At 40.6% G+C, this 24,698-nt stretch overlaps 1 protein-coding gene across 10 annotated transcripts in view; it reads right to left on the bottom strand.

Annotated features, from left to right (window-relative positions):
• The window catches only part of LOC140717105 (ankyrin repeat and SAM domain-containing protein 1A-like), a 460,793-nt gene that overhangs the window by 151,227 nt on the left and 284,868 nt on the right, over window positions 1–24,698 (bottom strand). Inside the window, exon 1 of one of the 10 annotated variants that reach the window (XM_073030330.1) lies at window positions 16,978–17,001. The exons of the other annotated variants lie outside the window; for them this stretch is intronic. Coding sequence (XP_072886431.1) covers window positions 16,978–16,986 — 9 coding nt within the window. The 5' untranslated portion in view covers window positions 16,987–17,001. Of the gene's footprint in view, window positions 1–16,977; window positions 17,002–24,698 lie in introns of those variants that run through there. 10 annotated transcript variants of the gene reach the window in all.

The following is a 24,698-nucleotide window of genomic DNA, read 5'->3' as shown; positions in this document are numbered from 1 at the left end:
TACCTCGGAAGCATCTGTCCATAACAGCATTGGCAGAAGTGACCACTGAACAGTATTTGTGAAGACTAAATCCTGTTTCTACATTGAAGAAACTCTGCACTGTGTTGTGTGGCATTACACCATGCTAAATGGGATAGACTTCAAATAGATCTAGCAGCCCAAGACCAAGCATCTATGAAGTGCAGTGGGCCATCAGCAGCAGCAGAACTGTACTCAACTAGAATCTGTAACCTCATGGCCTGGCATATCCCCCACTCTAACATTAACTCCAGGCCAGGGGATCAACCCGGGTTCAATGAAGAGTGCTGCAGGAGAGCATGCCAAGAACAACACCAGACATACTTCAATCTGAGGCATCACCCTGGTGAAGCCACAATACAGAACTACTTGCATGTCAAACACCATAAGCAGCAAGAAATTGACAGAGTTAAGTGGTCCCACAACCAACAGATCAGACCTACTCTCTGTCGTCTTGCCACATCCCGTCATGAATGGTGGTAGACAATCAAACAACTCACTGGAGGAGGAGGCTCCACAAATATCCCCATCCTCAATGGTAGGTAGCGGAGCCCAGCACACCCGTGCAAAAGATAAGGCTGAGGCATTTGCAACAATCTTCAGTTAGAAATACCAAGTAGATGATCCAGTCGGCTTCCTCCAGAAGCCCCAGCATCCCAGATGACAGTAAGCAGTCAATCCGATTCACTCTATGTGATATCAAGAAACAGCTGAAAGCACTGGATTCTGCAAAGGGTACGGGCCCAGACAAAATCCCAGCAATAGTCCTGAAGAATTGTGCTCCAGAATTTGCCACACCACTAGCCAAGCTGTTCCAGTACAGCTACAAAACTGGCTTCTACCCGGTAATGTGGAAAATTGCCGAGTTATGTCCTGTACCCAAGAAATAGGACAAGTGCAACCCAGCCATTTATTGCCCCATCAGCCTACTCTCAATCATCAGCAAAGTAATGGAAGGGGTCATCAACAGTGCTATCCTGCAGCACCTACTCAGCAATAACCTGCTTAACGATGCCTAGTTTGGGTTCCGTCAAGGCCACTCAGCTCCCGACCTCATCACCTCTTTGGTCCAAACATGAGGTGAGGTGAGAGTGATAGCCCTTGACAACATCAAAGCAGCATTTGACACAAGTATTGCATCAAAATGCCCTAGCTAAAATAGAGTCAATGGGAATTAAGGGGGAAACCCTCCACTGGTTGAAATCATAGCTGACACAAAGGAAGATGGTTGTGGCAGTTGGAGGTCAATCATCTCATCCTCAGGGCATCACTGCAGGAGTTCCTCAGGGAAGTGTCCTAGGGCCAACCATCTTCACTTGCATCATCAATGACCTTCCTTCCATCATAAAGTCAGAAGAGGGGACGTTCACAGATGACTGCACAATGTTCTGCACCATTCATGACTCCTCAGATAGTGAAGCAGTTTATACCCAAACATAGCAGGACTTGAACAAGATCCCAGCTTGGACTGACAAGTGGCAAGTAACATGCAAGCCACACAATCACCATCTCCAATGAGAAGCTCTAACCATTGTCCCTTGACATTCAGTGGCAATACCATAATTGAATCCCTTACTATAAGCATCCTGGAGGTTACGATTGACAGGAAACTGAACTGGTCTAGCCATATAAACACCATGGCTACCAGAGCAGGTCAAAAGCTAGGAATCCTGTGGCGTGTAACTCATCTCCTGACTCCCCGAAGCCTGCCCACCATCTACACGGCTCAGGTCAGGAGTGTAATGGAATATTTGGCACTCACCTGGATGAGTGCAGCTCTATCAACCCTCAAGAAGCTCGACATCATCCAGTACCAGGCAGCCCACTTAACTGGTACCCCTTCCACAAGTATCCAATCCCTCCACCATCGACGGACAGTTGCAGCAGTGTGTACTATCTACCAGACGCACTGCAACAACAGGCCAAAGTTCCTAGGGCAGCAGCTTCCAGACGCTCGACCACTACCATCCAGAAGGATAAGAAGAGCAGATACCTGGGAACACCTACCACTTGGAAATCCCCCTCAAAGTTACTCACCATCCTGTCTTGGAAACATATCGCCGTTCCTTCATTGTCACAGGGTCAAAATCATGGAATTCTCTCCCTAACAGCACTGTGAGCGGACCTACACCTCAGGGACTCCAATGGTTCAAGAAGGCAGCTCATCACCACCTTCTGAAGGGCAACTAGGGATGGGCAATAAATTTTGGCTTAGCTGGTGACACCCACATCCCGTAAATGAATAAATAAAACAACATCTCTGAGGATCTATCCTGGGCCCAATATATTGATGCAATTACAAAGGCACAACAGTGGCTATATTTCATTAGGAGTTTGAGGAGAATTGGTATTTCACCAAAGATACTTGCAAATTTCTACAAATGCACTATGGAGAACATTTTAACTAGTTGCATCACCGATTGGGATGGAGGCACCACTGCACAGGAGTGGGAAAAGGCTACATTAAGTTACAAACTTAGCCAGCTCCATCATGGGCACTAGCCTCCCCAGCATCCAGGACACCTTGAAAAGGCAATGCCTCAAAGAAGCGACATCCATCATTAAGAATCACCTCATCACTCAGGACATATCATCTTCTCATTGCTACCATCAGGAAGGTGATTCAGGAGCCTGAAGATACACACTCAACGTTTCACCAACATCTTCTTCCGCCCCACAATCAGATTTCTGAATGGACAATGAATCCATGAATGCTACCTCAGTATTTTTCTATCCCTCTTTCTGTACTACTTAATTTTCCTTTTTTACATCTACTTATTATAATTTATAGTTTTTGTTTCTACATATTGCAATGTACTACTGCCTCAAGATAACAAATTTCATGATGTGAAAGCTGATTCTGATTCATATCTTTGGTTTGATCCTGACCACAGGTGCGGCTGTAGAGAGTCTACACATTTCCAACGAGCACGTGCATTTGCTGAGTGCACTAATTTCCTCCCGTATCTCAAGGTCACTCCACTAAGTTACTTGGCTGCTGTTGATTATTCTTTAATGTAAATATGTGGCAAAAGAATCAAAAGGTATGAGAGAGAGAGAGAGAGAGAATAAGTTGGCAAGCTACAGAGGAATGGAGGGGAAAGTGAGACTGATCAAATTGCTATGTTCAGAACACAGACCTGATGAATTAAATGACCTCTGTCACATGAAATATTCAAGTATTTAACTTGAAATGATCACTGGAAAACCCAATCATTATCTTATCCACAAGGTTGTATTTTGCAGTGGAGGAACTATAAATGATGCAAGTCAATGATGGAACTCATAATCAATTTTCTCCACCTTGTAAAGGTGACCACAATTTTAAATGTTATACATTATTGAGATCTGTAGCAGTTAAACCTGAATGCACAAACTTCAAATAGATTAGTAATGGATTTTCTCATTTCCTATGTTGGATCTTCTGTCACATTTTTGTGGATTCTCAAATCTATATATCCAGATTCTATCAGCTTAAAACACTCCACTATATAGCAGTTCCAGTGTTTTTATCAAGTTTCAGAAGAGTGATAAATAATGAAATATGCCTGCGTGCTTGGCACTGATTATAACACATCAATTATGAACACCATGTAAACAAAACATTTTTACTTTGAAGATTTACACTGCATGAAATTGAGAAACATAACCATCTGTAGTATAAAATAAATAAATGGGAATAGTATCTATGACTGAACTGCAAAATGAGCAAAAATCTGAAAATGATGAAAGTGTGATTTATAACAAATTGGCAAATCATAGCTGGAAAGTACAATCTTGAATGTGGACACAGAGTTCCCATCAGAATTCTTCACCTGCTATTCAAAGAATAATTGTATCGTTCTTTAAAAGTAGATTTAAGGTCAAACTCTTGAGCTAGTAATATTCATTACCTTTAGACAAAAAGACAATGATCTGTTGAATACAGCAAACGATTTACTAACTGTTTTAAATAAAGAAGGGATAAAATAGGTCTGGACGGGGAAAAAAAGAAAAAGAGGGTTGCGACTCTACGAATTTAATGCTTTTGAGTCAATCATCTCAACCAAAGATAATTATACATATTAGATAGTTAGAGGGGAGATTAATTAAAATATAAACCAAACAAGCAAATGTTGTGTAGAAAAGACACCCAGACATGACTGGATAGGCAGAAAAAACTGGCTAAAATAATGCAGAAGATCTAAACTTCATTAAAGATAACAATGGAAAACCTATTACCAACAGTCACTAAACAAAATAAGTCGCATCATCCTAAGTTCGAATCCAGCCGACTCCCTTGCACGCTCTCCATCCATGCCTGGGTTGAGTGTCGAACTAGCAACTCCACCACGTAAAAAAAAACTGTAGAGGGATGGGCTCCGCCAGGTTTCAGATGCCCAAAACAAGCAGTACTATCAGCAATCACCAAAAAGATCAGTGCAAAACGCTTGTCATAACGGCGCCCCGATGACTCCACCAGGAGTTAAGGGCGCGCGCGCGCACACACACACCCCCCCCAAAAGGGAGGGAAGCAGGATTGAAAGGAAGATTAATGAATAATGAAAAGTGGTTCTTAAGCATACCAAAGGGAAATAAAGTCAAAAAAAATTAGCCCAATCAGAAATAAATAATGGTGTCCAATTGTTCTGGATGGAAGTATGAAGGAGTTGTTGCAGTTAATTTTCTTTTGCATTTTTTAAAATATAAGGAAAAGGAAATGAATAAATGACACACTGAAGTGCTGAAATCAAAATATAATAATGAATCTTCACGTCTCCAGGACACTCTAAATGCTTCCCCAAATTGTTTTTGTTTACGAGAGAGCCTGTTTTGTATAGATAATGGTGCAACCAATTAACATATTGTTAACTCCCACATATGCATTATAAAATCTGAACTCTCAGATGGATACACAAAGTGCATACGTATTTGGAAATTCAGAACTCTGACACCGTTATTTCAAGTTTAAGTGCTGGACATGTCATGGGGAGAACTCTCCTCTTTTCAAAATCATAGCACAAGATACTCACTTCTTCCAGGGTCTAAAATAAACTTTTCATCTAAAAGACAAATTTGCCAGCAATGCAGAACCTTCTAATGGTGTACGAATGTGCCAGCCTAAATTATGCCTTCAAATTCAGTGCTGTAACCTTCTGCCTGAAATGTGTAAGTTGTGCAAAGCTGACAAGTAGTCATAGGAAAATAGAGAAACCAGAAGCAGATGGGTCCTCAGAGCATGACAATCCAACATGGCAAAGGCTTTGGTTATAACTTCTTCAATGGGCAAATGTTGCCATGGGACAAAAACACAGCAATTATTAGGAACCATCATTTAAGTTACAAGTAATGAGAGTTTATATATTAAAAGATAAATTGGTAACAGTCAAAATTGTTACAGGCAATTTCTTGACAATTTTCAGAGTCTTGTCAACTAGATAAACAAAAGATGCCAATGGGTGCATATGGATTTTAGGCATTTAGCAAGGCTCCCCAGAAATGATTGAAAGAAAAAATTTGAGCTCAAGTGTAAACATATCAGTCAACAGAAAAAAACATTTAGGGACTTTGCTTGAATTAGAGCATTGTGGCAGGTCAACCTGCATCTTTTGAATTTGCCCCCACAAAAGTTTGTGCACAGATTAAGAACACGTGGCACAAGGAATAATTTATCAACATTATCAGAGAATTAGCAGAACATACAGTTAAGATAAATATATCACTTTTAGGTTGGTAAACTGCAATCAGTGGGTTGCCAATCAGAACAATGACACACTCTTTTAATAACTTTGTTAGGGACTGAAAATAAAAAAAGTTAAAATTTATATTAATACAAAGGATGGATTGGAAAATTAAGAAGGACATAGAGATGATACAGCAAGACAAGCCACGGTAGCATTACGGTTAGCGTGCCACTATTACAGCTCGGGGCACTGGAGTATGGGGTTCTATTCTGGCATCCTCTGTAAGGAGTTTGTACGTCCTCCCCATGAACACATGATCTCCTCCGAGTGCTTCAGTTTTCACCAAAGGCAAACCTGTTATTAGATTACTTGATCATTGTATATTGTTCTGTGAGAAGGCTGGGGTTAAATCGGAGGGTTGCTCGGCGGTGCAGCTCAGTGGACCAGAGGAGCCTACTCTGTGCTGTATCTCTAAATAAAAAAAGCAAGCTGAAAAAGCAAACATTTGGCAGGCAGAGCATCTAGCTGGAAATGGGAAGCTCTACTTTTTGTCAACAAACAAGAAATACTGTTTGAATGATATACTAAATGCAGAGGAAAAAGTGTGCCTTTGTAATCAAATTATCGCTGATGTTCAGGAAGGCAAATAAAAATTTAGATTTGATTTGGGTACTTGATTACAAAAGTAGTTAAGTTCTGCAAATGTTGTATAGCACATTACCAAGAACAAACCTGGAATTCATGGTACAGTCTTGATCTCTTTAAGGAGAGACATTATTTACATTGAGGTCTGTTCAAAGAAGCTAGGATTGCTTGGACAAAGATTTTCATATGGGGAACGGTTAATCAAATTGTACAATACTCACTGTAGCTGAGCACAGTGAAAGGTGCTTTTAATAAAATGTACAATCCAAGTACTTAGGTGGTCATGCATCACTTGAAATCTCAACTTCAAACCAGTGAAGGCTGTATTTATTTTAAATATAAAAAGGTAAACAGAACTTTGGTCTGCAAGGTGTCAAGGGTAATAGGTCAAGAGCAGCTAAACCCAAAATCCCAACAGCAGCATCCTTACTCCTACTTGTTCCTTGTTATTTCAGCTCAAGAGAATCAGTAGAAATGAGATTTGAACAATTAAACATGGGCTTTTCATCAACAGATGTGTTGGGGAGAACAAAATACTGCAGACATACACTCTCAAAAAGAACATGGTTAAGTCAAATGTGTGTGTGTGCCTGTACCTTTATATATACAGTACTATGCATACACAGATGTAACTGGGATTCCTAAGCCTTACTTAGTTCCATAGTAATTTTATATATTGCAGTGTACTGCTGCCGCAAAAAAAAGCTAATTTTATGACACATACGAGTGATGATAAACCTGATTCTGATGTGGGCTCTTGTTGTGGACTGGGAGTGGGAAGGGAGCAGGGAGAGGGGAGGGAGCAGAAAGCACCAGGGAGATTCTGTCATAATCAATAATCCAGTTGTTTGAAACCAGATAACCTTGCCTGGTGTCACAGGGCTGGGTGTGTCTGTGCGAATACCACACCCCCACCTGTGTCACTCCTTCTCTGTCACCTGTCCCACACCCCTCCTGCAGTGCCCAGTACAGATACAGTACTGTACAAAAGTCTTAGACACCCTAACTATATTTCCTATACATACATACACAGTGAGATAGATATATTTACAAAAACCATATGTTGGATATATGATATTTTGGGTTTTGCGCATTTAAAATAATTTTAAAAAAGAAACAGAAAAACTACTTCCTCTGTATCACTCAGCCACCTATAACTCCCTAAATTGCAAGGATTTAAATTTCAAAAGTTACAATATGTTTTGTAACATTCTAAAGTTGAAAAACATGCGACATAAATTCCAAGTAGAGTGGGAATGCAAGATGAAGCATTGTGTATTTAAAATAGTCATCATGGACAGAGTTGGGTAAAGAATTTAGGAAGGAGGGTAATGTCATTTCATCCTTAAAAGGGGAAACTATTTGAACCATCAGCAGCAGAGTCCTTGGGGAATGCAGCACAGAATATTTACATTTGTTTCAGCAAACAGCCACTAAAGATAAAAAGGAACAAGTAGGCTCTTCACATGCTACCAGTTTCCAAGGTTTAAAACTTTGAAAACAATATGGAAGAATATGACACCTGCTCAACTTCTTGGTAGATATAAAAAATAAATTTCTTTCCTCTGCATAATTAATCACAGGATGGGGATAGTTATTCAGTTATAAGAGCAGACAAAAAGTATTTCCAAGGAATTACAAATGCTTCAGAGCACACTGCCAAATACAAGAGGTAATAAGAAAATCATTTGCCCAGGAACTCAATTCAACAAAGGGACTTATTATTTTGGATTATTGACCATCCCTGCAGCCCCGCACATAATTGCCACCAAATGAGATAAAGCTACTCTTCAAAATTAACACCAATGAAAAATTCTTCATTTAGTAAATTACATAACTTTTGAAATCCAATGATAAAATCAAATTCAAATACCAAGAGAGGAGCGGAAGAAACAGAACTTTTGATTCCAAAAATGCAGCCATTTTCAGATAAGAAGACAGGCAATCCAATAAGATGCAGTGATTGAATTATGTGGTTGCATACATTTTGCTTTCCATTAAATATATCTTAGTCATTTATAAGAGAGTTATCCAAGCATTGCCATCCTGGCTGGAATATCATGAGACAATATACAATTTCCAGCCAGATAACTGAGTGCTTCCCCAGTTAACCATTACTGTAGGCCACACTAAATGACTGGGCTCGATTTCCTCTGCTGCTTGCTGTCTGAGAGACAGTATGAACCTACCTCACCTCAAACACATCAACTAATAATTTATCATTAACAGATACTGTCTGATTATTATCTAATGTCTCAGCTGGCTTTTATTACGATGTTATCAACTGCTTTGTTTTCCTTCAAGTCCTTATCTAGTATTTTAATCATTGAATAATAGATGAAATTATAAAAAAACGTATTTTTCAGGAAAAAGTTAGAAATCTGAAATGAAAAAAAATGCAAGTATTCAGTTGAAGCAGCATGTTGAAAGATAAATAGAACTAATGATTCATGTTTGAGGCCCTTACATAATATTTTATAGTTAATGCAGGGGTGACAAACTTTTTCAAGCAAGTCAAGTCAACTTTTATTGTCATTTCGACCATAACTGCTGGTACAGTGCATAGTAAAAATGAGAATGTTTTTCAGGACCATGCTTTACATGACACAGTACAAAAAACTAGACTGAACTTCGTAATTAAAAAAAACACAGAAAGCTATACTAGACTACAGACCTACACTGGACTGCATAAAGTGCACAAAAACAGTGCAGGCATTACAATAAATAATAAACAGGACAGTAGGGCAAGGTGTCAGTCCAGGCTTTGGGTATTGAGGAGTCTGACAGCTTGGGGGAAGAAACTGTTATATAGTTTGGTCGTGAGAGCCTGAATGCTTCGGAGCCTTTTCCCAGACGGCAGGAGGGAGAAGAGATTGTATGAGGGGTGCATGGGGTCCTTCATAATGCTGTTTCCTTTGAATGAGGGTATATTGCAGACCACTCAACAGTCCAAGGAATTTAGAGGAACAAATTTGTAGAGAGATCAGACTGTTGAAAGAAACATGTAATGCCCTGGTTAAGATTTTTACTGCTATGCTGTAGGTATTTCATTTTAGCAGTTCTGTAAGTGATGTCTGAATTCAGAATCAAGTTTATTATCACCAGCATGTGTCGTGAAATTTGTTAACATAGCAGCAGCAGTTCATGCAATACATAATGTAGAAGAAAAATAATAACAATAAATAAAATAAGTAAATCAATTACAGTACGAGTATATGGAATAGATTAAAAATCATGCAAATATCAAAAATAATATACAGTATTAAAAAAGTGAGGTAGTGTTCACGGGTTGAATGTCCATTTAGGAGTAGGATAGCAGAGGAGAAGGAGCTGTTCCTGAATGGCTGAGTTTGTACCTTCAAGCTTCTGTACCTCCTACCTAATGGTAACAGTGAGAAAAGGGCATGCCCTGGATGCTGGAGGTCCTTAATAATGAACGCTGCCTTTCTGAGACACTGCTCTTTGAAGATGTCCTTGGTATTTTGTAGGCTAGTACCCAAGATGGAGCTGACTAGATTTACAAACTTCTGCAGCTTCTTTCGGTCCTGTGCAGTAGACCCCCCCCCCCCCCATACCAGACAGTGATGCAACCTGTCAGAATGCTCTCCATGATGCAGCTAGGGAAGTTTTTGAGTGTATTGTTGACATATTAAATCTCTTCAAACTTCTAATGAAGTATAGTTGCTGTCTTGCATTCTTTATAACTACATTGATATTTTGGGACCAGGTTAGATCTTCAGAGATCTTAGCACCGAATAACTTGAAACTGCTTACTCTCTCCACTTCTGATCCCTCTAAGAGGATTGTTATGTGTTCCTTTGTCTTACCCTTCCTGAAGTCCACAATCAGTTCTTTCATCTGCAAGGTTATTGCTGTGACACCACTCCACTAGTTGGTATATCTCACTTCTGTACACCCTCTCATCTCCATTTGAGATTCTACCAGCAATGGCTGTATCATCAGAAAATTTATAGATGGTAGTTGAGCTATGCCTAGCCACACAGTTATGGGTGTATAGAGAGTTGAGCAGTGGGCTAAACACACACCCCTGAGTTGCGCCAGTGTTGATCGTCAGCGAGGAGGAGATGTTATCGCCAATCCGCACAGATTGTAGTCTTCCAGTTAGGAAGTCGAGGATCCAATAGCAGAGGGAGGTACAGAGACCCAAGTTCTGCAACTTCTCAATCAGGATTGTGGAAATGATGGTAAATGCTGAGCTACATTTGATGAACAGCATCTTGATATTGGTATTTGTGTTGTCCAGGTCGTCTAAAGCCACATGGAGAGCCACTGAGTTTGCATCTGCAGTTAACCTATTGTGGCGATAGGCAAATTGCAATGGGTGCAGGTCCTTGCTGAGGCAGGAGTTCAGTCTAGTCATGACCAATCTCTCAAAGCATTTCATCACTGTAGACGTGAGTGCTACCGGGTGATAGTCATTAACGGAGCTCACGTTATTCTTCTGAGGCTTACACCTACTATCCAAATATTGACGTGCACATCAGGTCTGCAAGGACTTCAAAATGTATCATCTAACGGCACATTATCACAACCGTATAGCTGGTGAGAGACGTTTCCTGTGAAAAACTTTCACTGCTCTTGGGTGGTTAAAAAAAAATCAAGTACTGCATCATTTGGTAGTGGAGATAATTATGTATCTGGAGGAACTCAGCAGGCCTGACAGCATCTGTGGGAAAAAGCACAGTCGACGTTTCAGGCCGAAACCCTTCGGCAGGACAGGAGGGAAAAAAAAGCTGAGGAGCAGATTTGAAAGGTGGGGGGAGGGGAGAGAGAAACGCCAGGTGATAGGTGAAACTTGGAGGGGGATGGTGAAGCAAAGAGCAAGGAAGTTGATTGGTGAAGAGACAGAAGACCATGGAAGAAAGAAAAAAGTGATTGGGGAGTGCAGAAGCACTGGGGGAAGGTAGGGTGGGCAAGGAGATGAGAGAGGGAAGAAGGGATGGGAAATGGTGAAGGAGGGGGAGGCATTACTGGAAGTTTGAGAAATCGATGTTCATGCCATCGGGTTGGAGGCTATCCAAACAGAATACAAGGTGTTGTTCCTCCCACTAAATGTGGCCTTATCGCGACAGCGGAGGAGGCCATGGATGGGCATATCAGCACGGGAATGGGAAGTGGAATTAAAAAGAGTGGCCACTGGAAAATCTCGCTTGTCTGGTGGACAGAGCGTACATGCTCGGCAATGAGGTCCCCTAATCTATGTCGGGTCTTACCGACATACAGTAGGCCACACCGGGAAGCACCAAACACAGTATACATGTCCCCAACAGACTCACAGGTGAAATGTCGCCACACCTGGAAGGACTGTTTGGGGCTCTGAATGGTAACGAGCGAGGACGTGCGGGGACAGGTGTAGCACTTGTACCATTTGCGGGGGTAAGTGCCAGGTGGGAGGTCAGTGGGGTGGGACAAATGGACAAGGGAATCATGTAGGGAGTGATCCCTGCAGAACGCAGAAAGTGGGGGGGAGGGAGAGATGTGCTTGGTGGTGGGATCCAGTTGGAGGTGGCAGAAGTTTCAGAGAATTATGTGCTGGATGCAGAGGCTGGTGGGGTGGTAGATAAGGACAAGAGAAACCCTATCTTTGGTAGGGTGGCAGGAGGATGGGGCAAGAGTAGGTGTGCGTGAAATGGAAGAGATGCGGCTGAGAGCAGTGTTGTTGGTGCAGGAAGGGAAGCCCCTTTATTTGAAAAAGGATATCTCCTTCGTTCTAGAATGAAAAGTTTCATCTTGAAAGAAAATGTGGCTGAGACAGAGGAATTGAGAGAAGGGGGATGGCAGTTTTACAAGTGGTAAGGTGGGATGAGGTATAGTCCAGGTAGCTGTGAGAGTTTGTTGGTTTATAATAGACATTGGTGAATAAGCTGTTTCCAGAGATAGAGACAGTGAGACCGAGAAAGGGAAGTGCCGGAAATGGACCATGTGAATTTGAGGGCAGGGTGGAAGTTGGAGGCAAAGTAGATTGAATCAACAGGTTCAGTATGGGTGCAGGAAGCAGCACCAATGCAGTCATCGATGTAGTGTAGCAAAAGTGTGGGACAGTCACCAGCGTAGGCTTGGAACATAGACTGCTGCACATAGCTGACAAACAGGCAGGCATAGCTGGGACAACTGCGACTGCCCGTGGCTACCCCTTTCTTGTCTGAAGGAAGTAGGAGGAGCCAAAGGAGAAATTACGTAGGATGAGGTCAAGTTCCGCTAGGCGGAGGAGAGTAGTGGTGGAGGGGAACAGGTTAGGTCTGGTGTCCAGAAAGAAACGGAGAGCTTCCGGTCTTCCTGGTGGGGGATGGAGGTGTATAGGGACTGGACATCCATAATAAAACTACAATGATAGGGGACAGGGAATCTGAAATCCCTGAAAAGATCAAGAGCATGTGAGGTGTCACGGATTTAAATAGAAAGGACTGAACCTACAGATAAAACAGAGTTGAGGTAGCATTCACAGATTTTCTCTTCATTGTGAAAATTATGCATCTTTTTACTATGAGTTGTGTTTTAAAAAAATAGAGGGGCAACGCTGCATGCCACAAGCCAACAAAGACTTTGTGCATGCCAATTTAGGCATGCCTGCTATTGGTTTACTTCGCTGGGGCAAAAATTGGTATTTTAAAATGTTTTTTAAAAAGTAGCTAAATAAATAAACAGATGAATAAAGTAAAACACCAGAGGGACACAGTTTACCTTGAGCAATTAAATAGATCAGTAAGAATCAATATAAATGGCTAGGCTTCAGTATAAGTTTAAATTCAAATTTGGACAAGCCCTTAAACTTTAATTAAATTATCATTAAATCAAATAAGCATCAAGTATTTGCTAGTTTAAAAATGTAAGCAATATTTCAAACGAAGCAAAATGAAAATACAATTACTAAGCACGTCCTGCTGCATCTTAAAAGACAAAGGGTTAATGTTTCATGCTGATGACCTGTCATCAAAATTAATTCATTTTCTGGAGATGCTACCGGAAGTACTGGATGCTGCAGGCATTTTATCATCAAATTCATGAAGGACTGAGGATTTGGTATGTTCAGTTTTGGCCTAGCTACGCCTATGCCTAAACCATTAGTGTCGCTGGCACCTGGAATCATCCTTTTGAGACAGTCAAAATGAATCAAACATTGCACAGTAGGAAGCTATCTCAGTATAAGAAGCATATCAATTAACCACACCTTCAAAAAACAACTATGGGAAACCAATTAGGTTGAAGGAGACAGCAATGAAAAAGGCAAAATCGTGGATCGAAAACTATTATGTCCTTCCATAATGTCAGTGAGCATTTAGTGATACATTTGGGAAAAAAGCTGAAAATAACAGGGCATTTTGAAGAAAATACAATGAAATGTTCAGGACTCCTCAACAAAAGTTGATCAGTTAAAAAAAAAGCTGTTGAAAATTTAGTTAATTATTGAGCTTTATATTAAGCGATACAGAACACAAAATGAATTTGCAGTTTTAACAATGAATCTGTGATATATGGATAAAATACTACTGTATTTGCTATTTTGGGATCTACTCTAAACTGAAATGACTCAGGCAAAAGAGAGAACATTATGCAGAATCTTTAAGATACCGAATGATACCAAGAAAGCCAAGAAACTAGCTGGACATATTTGGATTTAGGTCTGTAGTCTTTTTTTTAGATATATAGAGGGTAAAAGAGAATCAGACTACTGGAAAATAACTCTGGAGATGTAGTAAATGGGATCAAAGAAAATGCGGACAAACTGAAGTAGTATTTTGCATCATCTCCACTGTGGAAGCAACAAGTCAGAAATTCAAGAGAGTCAGGGTGCACAACTGTGTGTAGTCTATGACTAAGGAGAAGGTGCTTGGGAAACTGAAAGATCTGAAGGTAGATAAGTTATCTGGACCAGTTTGACTGCACTCCAGCGTTCTGAGAGAGGTAGCTGAGAGACCGTAGAGGCATTAGTAGTGATCCTTTAAGATTCATGAATGGTTCCCATCAACTGGAAAATCAGAAATGTCACTTCACTCCTTAAAGGAAGGAAGCAAAAGACAGGAAACTTTAGGCCAGTTAACTTGACTTCAGTGGTTGGCAAAATGTTTGATTTCCACAATCCAAGAGACCTACAATCTAAAAGCTCGTTCCTTGAGTAAAGGTTTACAATTGATTTAGAGCATATTTGTATCTACAACTGTACTTTTTCTATCATTGTGATCCATTTATACCATAAGTTTATCTGTATATGATATTAAGAAAAAAATAAATGAATTTGTTTCAAACTAAAACATGTCCATCTTAAAATTCATAAATGCAAGTTTGAGCAGGCCAGGCAGCACTTATGGAAAAGAATGCAGTCGACGTTTTGGGCCGAGACCCTTCATCAAGACTGGGGAAAACAGATGAGTCAGAGTAAGAAAGTGGGTGGAGGGGGAGGGGGAAGAAGAAACACAAGGTGATAGGTGAAACCAGGAAGGGGGAGTGGTGAAGTAAAGTGCTGGGAAGTTGATTGGTGAAAGAGATACAGGGCTGGAGAAGAGGGAATCTGATATGAGAGGACAGAAGTCCATGGAAGAAAGAAAAGGAGAAGGAGACCAGAGGGGGGTGTTGGGCAGGTAAGGTGAGAGAGGGAAAAGGGGATGGGGAATGGTGAAAGGGGGTGTGGTCGGGCAGGTGGGGGTTGCTGGAAGTTCCGAGAAATCAATGTCATGCCATCAGGTTGGAGGTTACCCAGACGTAATATAAGGTGTTGCTCCTCCAACCCAAGTGTGGCCTCATCATGACAGTTTGAAGGCCATGGACTGACATGTCTGAATGGGAAGTTGAATTAAAATGGGTGGCCATAGAGACCTACATTCCATCCGCCAGAAAAAGCAGGATCTCCAGGTGATCTTAATTCCATCTTAGTCCCATTACCATTCTGGCGTGTCAGTCCATGGCCTTCTCAGCCACAAAGCAAGAAGCTTCACAAGTGGGACCGAAAGTCATAGAACACTTCTGCACTTGTAATCAACAACCAAATATACTCAAGCAGAAGAATGCAATCTATGGCTTGTGAAACTTGTAGGTGCACAATTTATCACATGTAATCTCTGACTTATGCCAGTTATATTATTAGCCTAAACAGTCAAGTGATCATTTTATTTAATGACTGCATTCACACCTCTGAGGTGAAAGACAGAATATTTACTTCTGAATTTGGATAATCCAGGTGAGCACTAGATGAAGAGTGGGTTAGCATCAAGATAGACAGTTAAACCTCGATGATAGTTTATCACCCAGAACAGGCTCCAAGCATTAAAGAACGAACTAACCTATTGACTACTCTAAACATGGAAAGATACAGAAATACTCAGCTTGTGTATCTTGAAAATTCATTGATCAAAATTTTGAAGTCATTTTTATTCAGATGCTCTTGGTAATCTTCAAAAGGATTAACTAATCGCCCCCTAAAATTATTCTGGATAAATTTTAAATTACTTTGCAATTTCTAAGCTACAAAATACTACTTACGTGTGAAAAAAAAATTATTTTCAAAATAATTTTGAGTTTTTTACCCAAACAATAAAACCAAAATTTTGGAGGCACTGCACATCAATTGCAGGTTTCACTGCATCTACTTTTGACAAAATCTCATTTTAGACAAGGATTCCACAAAATCTTGAAAATAGCTACTAGCTTGTACATTTCAAAGTATAGAATTTCAAAAAGGATATTGAATTCAATTTGATCTTAAATGAATTTGAAAGTTTCAATTTTTAAAATTAATCAAACTTAATTCACATCTTCAGATTCTTTTGACAGATTTATTTTTTACTATCTCATAAACATGAAGTTTACTCTGATCAGGAAGTATATTAAAGTGCAAGATCTTGGGGCAAAGAAAGTTATCTGCATTTTCCATATCCAGGTACGTTAACCCTTTTGTAAGACACACAATGATGCCAATGAGTAAATGCTTGCTGAAATGATAAAATTCACAAAAATGTCATTTTGAAAGTGCCCTTTGATACACCAGAAAGGGCATCCCATAATCATGCATGAATTTTATCTGCAGATAACAGAAGGGCACTAAAAAAATTAAAATAAAAATCTTCCTTATTTTGCTTCATAGAATAAGGGAATTCACCCGGGGACTGGAATATTTATTTTAATTTTATTATTAAAGTGTCTTAAAACATGGATATTATGCAAGGCTAGGACACTGCCCAATGTGCCTTTCTTCCACTTACAAAGCAGACATTCATTCTAGTTTTTCCAAATTCCATTTCCGAGTTTAAGAACCTGAAAATTTTAGCATCATTTATGTAAAATTTTCTCCTTGTGGTTAATTCTCCAACAGTGACCATTAAGAGTACATTAGTACTCAAGACAATTTGTTTTCTTCATTAAATATCAGCAGAGTAGAGGGAAATAAAGCCCCAAATAAATCAAAACTATCTCCAACACAATGACCATTTTGATTTCACGATCCGTGGAGAAGTGCCCATCAATTCTTAACAGTGGAAAAACACATTCCATAACAAAATAATTTTGAAAATCACAGCAAAGTAATACAAATTCAGTAAGGAGAAATTTATCTCTCTGTATTCATCACATTCTTAAAAAAATTCTGCATCAAGTGCAATCTGAAAACCATTACAAATTAATCATATAAAACAATACTCACATGTAACATTTTGAAAATGCTTCAAATGTATAGCCTCAACACTGTCACACATACATTTAATTGCGTTATCCATCATATCCCGTTTGTAATGTTATCTAGTGCTACTTGACTTCCTCTACTTATATTTCCATAGCAACTACCAACACCAATGAAAATCAAGCAGAGAATACATTCCCCAACCTACCTCAAACACTAGATTCCCTTGATTACAGTTTTTTAAAACAATGTTTGTAATGCTCACAAAATCTGATGCATTTCCAAAAGAAGATTTTGCAGTATTCCAAATGAAAGGTAGTGAAGAAATCACTGCAACAAGGAGCAAAATAATTTTAAAAAATCAGAGGAGACTGTATGTGTGAGACTGGAAACATGCCGAGATGTTAAATAATCACAAGCAGCAGTAACTGAACAACCAGGATCTTCAACAGCAACAAATGAAGACACTAGTATGTGTAGGCTCATCAAAAAGCATTCCAACAAGCACATTATGTAGCATTTAGACATAATTTGCACGTCAGGCAACAGAAAATATTTATAAATGTTGAAATAAATATCAAATAAATTACATTAAGACTGAACTAGAGTATGACAAATAAAATCAATTACAATTCAGAAAGCAAGAGACCAGAAACCTTTCAACAGCATCAGAGATGTAGCAACATAGCCCTCACCACAAATGCAAGATAAATGTTTAGTGATACAAAAAGCAATTAAATGCAAAAGATCACAAATACACTGCTTAACAAAGATCCCCCCCCCCCAAAACTGTGAACTCAGCAGAATTTTCACAGCACTGCATACCATTTGCAAGTATTATTCACACCTACTCTGCTTTTGACAAAATCTAATTTAGTCTGTATTTGACAAACAATTCTGTATTACAGCATGAGCATTTTTGAACAGAAGTAAGCAATGCTGTACTGAATAAGCAAATCCAGGTAAATTTTTGTTTGGTTTCTTTGTATTAGGCAAATATGACTCACAGAGCTCAACAAGGGAAAGTCTGTAACCAATTGTTAAATAGGTTGAAAACTCAGATTGTGTGGAAGACATTTCTAATGATGTTTCTACTACCCTTGTCACATCAGCTTTCATCAGAGTTTTTAAACAGGAAAACTTAGTGAAACTGCAGAAAGTTAAGTAAAATGCAGATTAGATTCCCAATACAGAATTCTCGTATGCCTGAATATGCTAATATTATCAACTATTCTCATAAATAATCCAAAGCGTGAGAAGATGTAACTCTCTCAGGTTAGTCCACTGAGTACATATGGCATTGACTCCTGTCAGAATACCAGGGCGACCAGGTTACGGCACTGAGCATGGGTCCGTGGTGCAGAAGGGAGTGGTAGTGATAGGGGACTCAATAGTGAGGGGAACAGACAGGAGATTCTGCTGATGTGAACCGGACACCCGAATGGTATGTCGCCTCCCTGGTGCCAGGGTCAGAGATGTCTCAGATCGCGGCCACAACATTTTGGAGGGGGAGGGGAGCAGCCAGATGTCTTGATACATGTTGGTACCAATGACATAGGAGGGAAAAGCAAAGAAGTCCTGAAAAAGAGAAAGCTGAGAAGCAGGATCTCCCGGGTAGTAATTTCCCGATTGCTGCCTGTTCCATGCGCCAGTGAGGGTAGAAACAGGGTGATTTGGCAGATAAGTGCATGGCTGAGAAGCTGGAGCAGGCGGCAGGGCTTCAGATTTTTGGGATCTCTTCTGGGGGAGATATGTTCAAAAGTGACGGGTTACACCTAAATCCAAGGGGAACCAATATTCTCGCGGGCAGGTTTGTAGAGCTGTTGGGGAGGTTTTAAAATAACTTAGCAGGGGGTGGGAACTGGAGTGAATGGACTCAGAATAGGACAGTGGTAAAAAAGTAAAGATAGTGTGCAGTCAGATTGTCAGGAAGAGCAGGCAGGTGATGGGACTTAGTTGCAGCCAACAAGCTGAGTATCAAAACATTAGGGATGCAGAAGCAGAAAGGGTAGCAAATATGGTACTCAAGGTGTTGTATCAAAATGCGCGTAGTATAAGAAATAAGGTGGATGATCTTGTTGCACTATTACAGATTGCCAGGTGTGATGCTGTGGCCATCACTGAATCGTGGCTGAAGGATGGTTGTAAGTCCTAGTTTACATGTTATATCGGAGGGATAGGGAGGTAGACAGAGGGGTGGCGTGGCTCTACTGGCAAAGAAATGGCTACAAATCAGTAGAAAGTTGTGACATAGGATTGGAAGATGCTGAATTCCTTGTGGGGTGAGTTAAGAAACTGCAAGGGTAAAAGGACATTGATAGCAGTTACATACAGGCCTCCCAACACTGGCTCAGAGGCGGACCACAGATTACAATAGGAAATAGAGAAGGTGTGTCAAAAGGGCAATGTTGTGGTAGTCATGGGAGATTTTAGCATGCAGGTCAATTGAGAAAATCAGGTTGGTAATGGATCTTAAGAGAGCGAGTTTGTTGAATGCCTATGAAATGGTTTTTTAGAGGAGTTTGTCGTTGAGCCTACTAGGCGATCAGCTATACTGGATTGGGTGTTATGTAATGAACTGGAGGTGATTAGGGAGCTTAAGGTAAAAGATCACAAAATGATCTAGTGATCACAAAATGAACTAGTGATCACAAAATGATTGAGTTCAACTTGAAATTTGACAGGAAATTTAAGGATGAGGTGATGGAGTACTTGGTGACACAGCACAAAATAGTACATAGTCAGCATGGTTTCCTTCAGGGAAAATCCTGCCTGACGAACCTGTGGAATCCTTTGAGGAGATTACAAGTAGGATAGATAAAGGGGATGCAGTGGATTTTGTATATTTGAACTTTCAGAAGACCTTTGACAAGCACGCCACACATGAGGGTGCTTACCAAGTTAGGAGCCCATGGTATTACAGGAACGTTACTAACATGGTTAGAACACTGGCTGATTAGTAGGAGACAGCAAGTAGGAATAAAAGGATCCTTTTCTGGTTGGCTGCCAGTGACTAATGGTGTTCCACAGGGGTTAGTGTTGGGACCACTTCTTTTTATGCTGTATATCAATGATTTAGATGATGGAATAGATGGTTTTATTGCCAAGTTTGCAGAGATACGAAGATTGGTGGAGGGGCAGGTAGTGTTGAGGGAACATTTACATTGATGATTTGGAAGAGGGGACTGAGTGTAGATTAGCAAACTTGCTGATGACACTAAACTGAGTGGAAAATCAAATAGTACAGAGGATGGGGAGAGTCTGCAGAGGGATATAGATAGGTTAAGTGAGTGGGCCAAGGTCTGGCAGATGGAATACAACGTTGGCAAATGCGAGATCATCCACTTTGGAAGGGATAATAGAAGAGCAGATTATTATTTAAATGGTGAAAGATTGCAGCATGCTGTTGTGCAGAGGGACTTGGCAGTGCTTGTTCATGAATCGTAAAAAGTTGGCTTGCAGGTACAACAGGTTAATAAGGAGGCTAGAGGGATTGAATTCAAGAGCAGGGAGCAAGAGCTGCAACTATACAGGTTGCTAGAGAGGCCACACCTGGAGTACTGTGTGCAGTTCTGGTCTCCATACTTGAGGAAGGATATACTGGCAGAGCAGAGGAAGTTCACCAGGCTGTTTCCAGGGACGAAGGGGTTAACCTATGAGGAGTGATTGAGTCACCTGGGACTATACTCTCTGGAATTCAGAAAAATGAAAGGGGATCTTATAGAAACATACAAAATTTTGAAAGGGATAGGCAAGATAGAAGAAGAAAAGTTGTTTCCATTGGTAGGTGAGACTAGAACTAGGGGACATTGCCTCAAGATTCAGGGGAGATGAGGAGAAACTGTTTCTCCCAGAGAGTGGTGAATCTGCGGAATTCTCTGCACAGGGAAGCATTCGAGGCTTCTTCACTAAATATATTTAAGATACAGTTAGATAGATTTTTACATAGTAGGGGAATTAAGGGTTATGGGGAAAAAGGCAGGTAGATGGAGCTGAGATTACGGACAGATCAGCCATAATCTTATTGAATGGCGGGACAGGCTCGATGGGCCAGATGGCCTACTCCTGCTCCTATTCCTTAAGTTCTTATGAAACAGGTAGAATGCAGAAGGATTTAGCCAGATTAGGAGAATGGGCAAGAAAGTGGTGAATGAAATACAATGTTGGAAAGTGGATGATCATGCACTTTGGCAGAAAAAATAAATGTTCTAAACAGGGAGAAAATCCAAAAATCTGAGATGCAAAGGGACTTGGGAGTCCTTATGCAGAACACCCTGAACGTTAACTTACAGATTGAGTTGGTGGTGAGGAAGGCAAATGCCATGCTAGCATTCATTTCAAGAGGTCTAGAATACAAGAGCAAGGATATGAATCTCAGGCTTTATAAGGCACTGGTGAGGCCTCACCTTGAGTATTGTGAACAGTTTTGGGCCCCTCATCTTAGAAAAGATGTGCTAGCATTGGAGAGGGTCCAGAGGAGGTTCACAAGGATGATTCCAAGAATGAAAGGGTTATCACATGATGAACATTTGAAGGGTCTGTATTTGCTGGAATTCAGATGGATGCAGGGTGATCTTATTGAAAACTTTCAAATGTTGGAAGACCTAGACAGAGTAGATGTGGAAAGGATGTTTCCCACGGTGGGAGAGTCTAGGACAAGAGCGCATAGCCTCAGGCGCCCTTTCAAAACAGAGATGTGGAGAAATTTCTTTAGCCAAAGGGTGGGGAATTTGTTGCCACATGCAGCTGAGAAGGCCAGGTTGTTGGGTGTATTTAAGGCAGAGATTGAGAAGGCTGGGAACTGGGGTTGAGGAGGAGAGGGAAAAAAAGTATCAGCCATGATTGAATGGTGAAGCAAACTTAATGGGCCAAATGGCCTCATTCTGCTCCTATATCTTACGGTCTTATGGTTTTAAGCAGCAGTCAATCAAGATCTGAAGCACTCACCCAAGTTTGCTGAATGAGTACATAAATCATTGACTCACAGTAGTTTGTTGTTTTTGCGCACTGGCTAATAAGCAATTGGATTGATTGGCAAGAAATGCCAGAGAACACTTAAAGAAATCAGGAGGGATAAAAGAAGGCATGAAGTTGACTAGCAGATAAGGTGAAGGAGAATCCCAAGGGATTCTACAGTTATGTGAAGAGAAAAAGGATTGCAAGGGCCAAAACTGGTCCTCTGGAAATTGGAATGGAAATCCATACATGGAACCAAAAGAGATGGGGGAGTTCTTAAATTGATTTTTTTGCATCTGTATTGACTCAGGAGATGGCCATAGAGTCTCTATGTAGAAGTAGGCAGCTTAAATGGTTCAGAACAGACTAGATTGGCCGAAGGGCCTGTAGCTGTGCTTTACTTTTCTATGACTATGACTCCATGACTATCAGCATTAAACAAGGTAATCTAAACATTCAACATTCTATAGCTATATTGTGGACTAGAGTGAACTTGTGGCGCAATGATAACCCTAATAGTGATGAACAATAAACATAATGCTTCCTTCGAAGTATATCTACTAAGTGTTTACCATTATGAAAGCGCAACACACACAGATATTGCTGTTTCAAGGGCAAATAAAGAGCGATGGTTGTCTTTTTACTGTGTGTACTTCAAGCCGAAATCCAAATTAACCTGTGCAGGAAATTATGTAAAAAAAATAAGCTTACAAACAGGAAGTGATGTTTTTACAAATTGAACTGCATACAAAATAAACCACACCATTGGAGGAAGAACAATGTGTTTTCAAATGTAGTCAAATAAATCAGCTTGTTGAAAGTCCCTGAGGAAAGTTCTGATGCAATTCAAACTATTCAAGATGATCACAAAAAAGAAAGCCAGGAAAGCTGACCTGGGAAGGTTACCAAAGAGAAGACTTCAGAACATTATTGTCAAAATTAAGGATGGAAGGGTAAGCACTTCCACGTGCAAAATCTGAAGTTCACTGACACTCCATTTAGTGCTATCCCACAGAATGAATCTTTATTGTAACATATTTGGTCCGGCAGTCCAAACACTCAGTTACACACCTCACTGTACTCAAGACATCTGCTCAGCCTGCGTGCTGCTGTGCCAGTAACTTAGATCTCCCACAGTTACGAAAGGGGATCTCATTACTATATTGTTCAGTGTCGAGTGAAGCACAAAAACAATGTGCAGATGCTGGCTATGAAAACACAGATGAGCAATATAGTCCTGTAGGATGGCTGCCGTTGTAATCATATTGGAGGCATTGGAAGCTATTATCTCTCCCCTTGACTTTGACTGTACAGCCAAGCAATGAGAGACTCCAAAAGACCTGGTTGATTTGATGATAAATGTAGCAGCTACACAATTAACATGCCAGACATCACTACAGGAGCTCTGGTGAAAAAGAATCAGAATTAGTATCTCTGGCATAGCAGCAGTACACTGCAATACAAATTTTTTTAAAAAGCCTAAAAATTACAAGTAATATATATACACACATACATTCATATAGAAACATATACATAAAATTAAATTAAATAAACAATACAAAAAGTGAGGAAGAATACTGAGGTAGTTTTCACAGGCTCATTGTTCTTTCGGAAATCTCTTGGCAGAGAAGAACCACCAGCTCTCGAAACATTGAATGTGTGTCATCAGACTCCTGTACTTGATGATAGTAATGACAAGAGGTCATGTTCTGGATGACAGAGGTTTTGAATGATGTATGCTACCTTTTTGAGGGATTACCTTTTGAAGATGTCCTGGATGCTGGAGAGGCCAGAACCCATGATAAAGCTGGTGCAGGTACTGTAGCTTTATCCAATCCTGTGCAGTGGCCCTTCTATACCAGATGGTGATACAACCAGTTAGACTGCTGTCCACAGTACATCTGTAAAAATTTGCATGTGTCTTTGGTTACATACCAATTCGCCTCAAACTCCTAATGAAGTATAGCCAGCTGTTGTGCCTTCTTTGTAATTGCATCAATACGTTGGGCCCAGGATATTCAGAGATGTTGACACTGAGGAACTTGAAACTGCTCACACTTTCCACTGCTGATCACTCGATTGGGGGGGGGGGGGGGGGTGTTCACTCGACTTCCCCTTCCTGAAGCTCACAAACAATTCCTTGGTCTTACTGATCTTTAGTGGAAGGCTGTTGTTGCGATACGGCTCAACCAGCTGATCTATCTTGTTCCTGTATGCCCCCTTATAACCATGTGAAATTCTGCTAACAATAACCAAGAGGAATCTGCAGATGCTGGAAATCCAAGCAACACAGACAAAATGCTGAAGGAACTCAGCAGGCCTAGCAGCTTTGACGGAAAAGAGTACAGTCAATGTTTTGGGCCTAGGCCCTTCAGCAGGACTGGAGAGATAAAGGTGAGGAGGAGAGTTAAAAGGTGGGGTGAGAAACACAAGGTGATAAGTGAAACTGGGGGGTGGGGGAAAGGTGAAGAGCTGGAAAATTGAGTGGTGACAGAAATACAGGGCTGGAAAAGGGGGAATCTAATACGAGAGGACAGAAGGCAATGGAAAAAAGAGGGAGATGCACCAGAAAGAGTGATGGACAGGCAAACAAATAAGGTGAGAGGGGGAAAAGGGGATGGGGAATGGTGAGGGGGCCATTACCAGAAGTTTGAGATATTGATGTCCATGCCATCAAGTTGGAGACTACCCAGATGGAATATAAGGTTTTGTTCCTCTAACCCAAGTGTGGCCTCATTGCAACAGTACAGGAGGTCACGGATAAGCATACTGGAATGGGAATGGGAATT

This window comes from Hemitrygon akajei, chromosome 27 (assembly GCF_048418815.1).
Source record: "Hemitrygon akajei chromosome 27, sHemAka1.3, whole genome shotgun sequence".
NCBI lineage: Eukaryota > Metazoa > Chordata > Chondrichthyes > Myliobatiformes > Dasyatidae > Hemitrygon > Hemitrygon akajei.
The sequence above is the reverse complement of the archived record's forward strand: the minus strand, read 5'-3'. Positions and strand labels throughout refer to the sequence as shown.